At 38.3% G+C, this 6,685-nt stretch overlaps 1 protein-coding gene across 1 annotated transcript; it reads left to right on the forward strand.

The window, feature by feature from the left end:
• The first annotated feature begins 4,128 nt into the window (after positions 1 to 4,128).
• On the forward strand, positions 4,129 to 6,137 carry LOC137720554 (cytochrome P450 78A9-like). Its single transcript, XM_068459637.1, has 2 exons — positions 4,129 to 5,219; positions 5,307 to 6,137. The coding sequence occupies exons 1-2, from the start codon at positions 4,236 to 4,238 to the stop codon at positions 5,931 to 5,933; spliced, it is 1,611 nt and encodes a 536-aa protein (XP_068315738.1). The 5' UTR covers positions 4,129 to 4,235; the 3' UTR covers positions 5,934 to 6,137.
• Positions 6,138 to 6,685: the final 548 nt, after the last annotated feature.

A 6,685-nucleotide genomic window follows, 5' to 3' on the forward strand; every position in this document is an offset into this window, starting at 1 on the left:
CTGTGGTGATTTTACATTAAACTAAATGATTCCTCCAAATAAATTATTAGAATAAATTGTCTATTGACTTGAATCTAGTCAGTCTTCATTGGGTCGTAAGTCATTCGTTTGACCGCATTGTTTGGTTAGAATTTGCTTACAAATCTACGTACAGGGTAATGTTGTGCGCGACTCTCCAGAATCCAAGCCGTCCATTGGGTTCTAAATGTTTGTCCCTTCCGAACAGTACAAAATTACTTTGCGTGCCACACGTTCTGATTAATTACGCAAGTTATCAAAATAGATAAATAAAGAATAATGTTATTCATACCATGTTTTTGTGTTACATTTTCATATAATTTTACATGACATTTGATGTAGACAACCACATTATTTAAATTAATTAAATTTTTAAATTTAGTTCATTATTTAATAAACTAATAATTAAGAAAAACTAGTTAATTAAATGATGATTGTGGTATACGAGCAGTTTTTCTTTTTCATTTTCTTAGATTTTGCAAATTTTTCAAATGATGTAGCTATCCACATCAGATGTCACCTAACATGGTATAGAAATGTAATATAAAAAATATGATATGAATAGCATTATTCATAAATAAATGAAATTGCTATAATACGAATATAATACTTGTACATAACCTCATTACAAAAAGCTACGTTTCTTCTTTCCTGTGTACTTTTCAACTGTCAACAGATTAAACGTAGATAATTTTTTGTATGTAAAATATTATTAATACACATGTCAAATAGATTATAATTGGACCAGGATCCTCTCCTAATCTAAGGATGAGGATTCTCATGACCAAGGGATGTAAGTCGTTAGATAAAAATCTAACAGCTACAAACAGGGGGTTCCTTTAAAGTTATAATAATTATAATCGTTGGATTTTTATCCAACGACCCACATCCCTTGGTCATGAGAATCCTCATCCTTAGATTAGGAGAGGATCATAATCCATTATAATTAATTTGATACACATTTGTAGGCCTCTCCTGTACTTTTCAAATCTCAATGGAAATAACATATAAAATAGTACTCTACCCATTGAAATTTTTTCTTGTCATTTGATTTTAGTGGTATGAAATACACATACGTATGTTGTATTTTGTATTGTACATAATACCATATATAAAACAAGATTTTAAGACTTACGAGCAAGCATGATACTCCAACTCATCAAAGTCAACTATATAAACTAATACCCCTATTATTTTCTTTCTAATTTTGAATTTAAAAAATTTATTTTTGAATATAGAGATGATGTTGAACGAATAATGCGACACAAGACCTCGAGTGTAGCAACAACCGCCCTCAACCATTTAAGGAAAGAACAAGCTCTATCATGTTTGGATATGTAGTTATAAAAAATACTACTCCTACCAAATTTTTTATATCACATTTGTATCATATTTCTAATTAATAAAGATGAAACGCATATCTATTAGCAAAATGATACAAATATGATATAAAAAATATGGTAAATATAACATTACTCTATAGTTATGTATTTGTTGTGTTATTGATATATAGTTATGTTCTTTAAAAGTATTCTTAACAAATTTTACCAAAACAAATAGTATTCTTAACATTTAATTCAATTTCAAGTGAATTGAATTCAAGTTAATGTATTTAATAATCAAAAGAATTATAAAGCTTGTCATTTGTTAAATTATGACGTATTTTTCACCTGAAATAATGATATTTACTAGGGTACAAGTAACACGTTTCCAACTCCAACAGTGTTTTAGGGTTTCCAAGTTCCGATATACGCAGGAGCTTTGGAACGTGGGTAGGAGCAGTCATGGTCAAGGTGACTCATGGCTCTCGCATGCGCCCGCCACGTGTCAATAAAACAGAGCTGATAACCATAATCCAGATATTATTATCTCAGTCGATCGATCTTTTCACAATTCCGCACAGAGGCCTAAAGACACTGCATCAGACCAGACCAGAAGCCATGCATGAGCCACCGAATGCATGCACCCGTCGTAGCCTAGAGTTCTTCTCGAGTGCATGGGCATTCATGTGCGCCTCAACTCCCTCACCCAACCACAGCGCCACAAGCGCCGCCACGTGTCCTGCCGGGGAACCTGAACTGACTGCTGCCATACTTGGTTGTCGAGTCCCTCCTACACGGCTGCGCCTACAGAAGGCTTTTTTATTTGCTGTTGCTGTTTAAATTGACGCGAAAGTGTAGTTTTAATTAAAAATGGTGTGAGGAATATCCAGTCGATTGGATTAGATTTAGTTGCTTTTTAATGAGCGTAATTGTTTAATGTTTATGAGGTAATTTCCAGCTTCAAAACAAAAGTTATGAGATAATATTGTTTGTTAATTGTTGTGTAATTTCTCAAATTTAAAATTGAAAAGAATAAAGAAAATGCAGATGTGCATAATTAATATATAGCCATTCCTAAAGAAACACAGTAAATACTGGTAAATATTTTCAATTAAAAAGAATAAAGCAAATACAATTAATATAGTATTGCCGGTGGCTATGCTGGAGGTTGCTGTCGTAAAATATCTCATGCCACAACCCCTACGATGGTGGAGTTTTTGGCTGCTAGGGCAGGTGTGCAATGTGCGTTGGATCACCAGTGGAATCAATTCATCCTTGAAAGTGATTCCTTACAACTTGTTCAGTCACTGGGCAGTTTCCAGCAAGATGTTCCTCCGTTGGTTGTGATTGCAGAGAGGATATCATCAACGCAGGTTTACAACAACTTACTGATTTCAAAGTTTGTTATTCTCGTCCTTGTTCCAATTGTGTGGCGCGTAGATTGGTCAAATTGAGCTTAATTTCTAATTTTGATTCTTGTTGATTTGAGGAACCTTCAGATATCATGTTGAATGTCCTCCTTGATGGTTTTATGCATTTTAAACGTTCATAATAAAACCAATTCCGCTTCTTCTAAAAAAACAATTTTATAATGTATTTTAGGTCAATTGATCATGTTCCATTTGTTTGTGCCTCTTTTTAATAGAAGCCGGTAAGACTCACTACGTAGGTTACTCGTCTATAGAGATGTGATACAATTATTTATAGATTATTGGAGTTAATTTTTCTTTAAGTAAGTGTTGGAGTTAATTTTTCATGATTTTTTAAATTATAATTATAGATTAGGTCAAATATTTATGTTCTAACTTCTAAGCTTTAACCAACAACCCGAACTGAAAGCAAAGTCAAGGGAAAGGAGGGATGAAATCCTCGCACGAGAAGTTGACCTAGTGATTAAGTTGTTCATACAATTACTAAACAAATAGAGTAATCTCTTAAAAAGCTACGACTACGAGTTATTTGTTGTTAATTTATTAACATAAATATTTCGTCATTTATATTATGAAACATAATGTACCACGTCATAATTTGAACATCGAAAAATCTCTCCTCAACTTACTCTTTTTTGTAATTCCAGTCGACAACACAAATCTGCCTAGGTCATGTAGCGTGCTATTCACACGCCCACCTCAAAATAGTTTCGTGCACATCTTGCGGTGTATCTCCCAAATATTTCGAACTAACTTTATTAGAACAAAATTTAATAAAAAATAACTTCTTTCAGTTATAAACTTAGAACCTCTACGTTCCCACTCTTCAGTATAACGGTTTTCTCTTTACTGTTCATGTTTCTTTCAATTTTTTCTTTTTTTTCACTTGTTTAAGTTTTTACTCTAAAATTTTATTTTTAGAATAGGATGATATACTTCTTCATTTTTTAGGGAGAGATTTCATTATTTTTTAAAGAAAAAGATTTTATTATTTTTATACAGCTGAACGCCACCTTTTATTGCCACTCGGTATTACGGTTTGACAATATTACTCTTCACTTAAAAATGAGAGGTCTTAGCTTTGAATCTCGTAGATGACGAATTCAATACCAAATTAGATTATCCATTGTGTGATTTAACCGAACTCTCTATTCCCTTAGTTTAAAAATATCAATGTAATCACAAACAACAAAAAAAAAAAAAATATTACAATCTTTTATTCTCTTACAACGATCTTTCATTTCCTTACCATAGAATATCGTCGTATCAAACAAAAAATGAAATTCATAATCCAAGCCAGAAAAAATATGCACCATATCTTTCCTATATATAGCCCCATCCATCAGCTAGTTTTTGGTTCAAACTCAAAAGCCACTCCTCCTTCCCGTCCTTTTTCTCACTGCAAAAGGAAGCCTACCCCCTACTCTCTCTGTCTCTCTGTCTCTCTACAATCTACAATTCCGCCATGAAAACCGAGATAGAAGGCCTATGGGTATTTGCCCTGGCCTCCAAATGCAGAGCTTTCTCTCCCGAAAGCATTGCATGCACGCTTCTCATCGTCTCCCTCACATGGCTTCTCACCTCTCTAATTTACTGGTCTCACCCGGGCGGCCCAGCATGGGGACGCAACATCAAAACGATCGGCCCCTTGTCGAAAAAGAACACCATTCCGGGGCCCAGAGGTCTGCCTCTCATAGGCAGCATGTCCCTCATGACCTCCCTGGCCCACCGCAAAATCGCCTCCGCCGCCCTATCCCTCAACGCCGCGCGCCTCATGGCCTTCAGCCTCGGCCAAACCAGAGTCGTGGTCACGTGCCACCCCGACGTCGCCAGAGAAATCCTCAACAGCTCCGTCTTCGCCGACCGCCCCGTCAAGGAATCCGCTTACTCCCTCATGTTCAACCGGGCCATCGGGTTCGCCCCCTACGGCGTCTACTGGCGGACCCTCAGGCGTATCTCCGCCACCCACCTCTTCTCCCCCAAGCAAATCAAGGCCTCCGAGGCCCAGAGGAGGGACATAGCTTCTCAAATGGCGGCAATGTTCGGAACCCACAAGGAGAAACTGGCGGTTCGTGACGTGATCAAGCGGGCGTCGCTGAACAACATGATGTGCTCTGTTTTTGGCAGGAAGTACGAGCTCGAATTCGGCTCGGTTGACAATGAGGTCGAGGAGCTCAAAGGGTTGGTCGACGAAGGCTACGATTTGTTGGGTATGTTAAATTGGTCCGATCATCTTCCCTGGTTGGCCGGTTTTGATGCCCAGAAAATCCGGTATAGATGCTCCAATCTAGTCCCCAAGGTGAACCGGTTCGTCTCCAAAATCATTTCCGAGCACCGAACCGGTCTCAAATCCGAAAAAGACGAAAAGGCCCCTGATTTTGTCGATGTCCTGCTTTCCCTCCAAGGACCTGATAAGTTGTCCGACTCCGATATGATCGCCGTCCTTTGGGTACGAATTTAAATCGCTCTCTCCCGATATTTACTCGGATTTTAAATAAAATCTTCTATTATCTAAACGGTGTCGTTTGCTGTATAGGAAATGATATTTAGAGGGACGGACACGGTGGCGGTTCTGATCGAGTGGATTCTGGCGAGGATGGTTCTGCATCCCCAAGTCCAATCGACGGTCCACGACGAGCTAGACAAAGTTGTTGGGAGGTCACGAGCCGTCGATGAGACAGATATCTCCCAGCTGGTGTATCTGACGGCTGTGGTGAAAGAGGTCTTGAGGATGCACCCACCGGGCCCACTTTTATCTTGGGCCCGCCTGGCGATCACAGAAACAACGATAGATGGGCATCATGTGCCCGCGGGGACCACAGCCATGGTGAATATGTGGGCCATTTCGCGGGACCCTGAAGTCTGGGCGGACCCACTGGAGTTTAAGCCCGAGAGGTTTGTAGCCCGGGAAGGAGAGCAGGAGTTTTCCGTTTTCGGCTCGGATCTTAGGCTTGCACCGTTTGGGTCGGGTAGGCGGACTTGCCCGGGAAAGGCTCTGGGATTGACGACGGTGACGTTTTGGGTAGCTTCGCTGTTACACGAGTACGAATGGCAACCGTTGGATGGGAATACCGTGGACTTATCGGAGGTGCTAAAGCTGTCGTGTGAGATGGCGAACCCTCTGGTTGCTAAAGTGCGCCCTAGGTTAAACCTAGCTTACTAAAGCTTTTAGTAGTAGTAGTAAAAAAAAAAAGGAGAAAGTGAAAGTGAAAGAGGTTTGTGCAGGGGTTAATGATTCAAAGGGCATGTGCCCTTTACTTGTTTGGACATGTTGTCTAGGTCTGTCATTATCTTGTATGCCACGGTAGGTTAAATCTTAATTTATGCAAGTAATGGTGAAAATCAATACAAGTTTGAGTTTCCTAAAGACCAGCATTTACATGCATGCATTTTTACTTCTATAGTATCAATAGAGTAGTGCTAAATAAAATCATTTTGTAGTCGAGCACTAGATATTTAAACCGAACATGTTAACCATTCATCGTTGATGTGATATATTTTACAATATTATAAGAGCACTAGATGTTTAAACCGAACATGTTAACCATTCATTGTCGACGTGATATATTTTACAATATTATAAGAGTGTCACGTCTCATTCTCATTCTATATTCTCATTTTATACAAGAGAGTTCTAAAAATGTGAAACTAACAATTCTTTTTATTAGTAGCAAATATATAATGATATTCAAACAAGGGCTCATGGCAAAACTTGGTTCAAAGAGACTACGAGTTTTTTTGGAAGTGCTTTTAAAAAGATTGAAAGCGCTTTTGGTGAAATTGATTTTGGATTCCAAAAGCACCTGAAGTGCTTCCTGCACGAACACATATCTATTACGTCTTGTAGGAAGCACTTCAAGTGCTTTTTTTCCGGATCCACTTGGATTTTTAATAAAGATCGGTTTCAAAAACAAT

The sequence above is a fragment of the Pyrus communis genome, chromosome 16 (assembly GCF_963583255.1).
Source record: "Pyrus communis chromosome 16, drPyrComm1.1, whole genome shotgun sequence".
Lineage (NCBI taxonomy): Eukaryota > Viridiplantae > Streptophyta > Magnoliopsida > Rosales > Rosaceae > Pyrus > Pyrus communis.

Excerpts from the sequence above, each read along its gene's own strand:
- LOC137720554 (XM_068459637.1), top strand. The coding sequence starts at position 4,236 with ATGAAAACCGAGATAGAAGGCCTATGGGTATTTGCCCTGGCCTCCAAA. Across the intron at positions 5,220-5,306 it reads ATATGATCGCCGTCCTTTGG|GAAATGATATTTAGAGGGAC; the intron begins GTACGAATTTAA and ends TTTGCTGTATAG.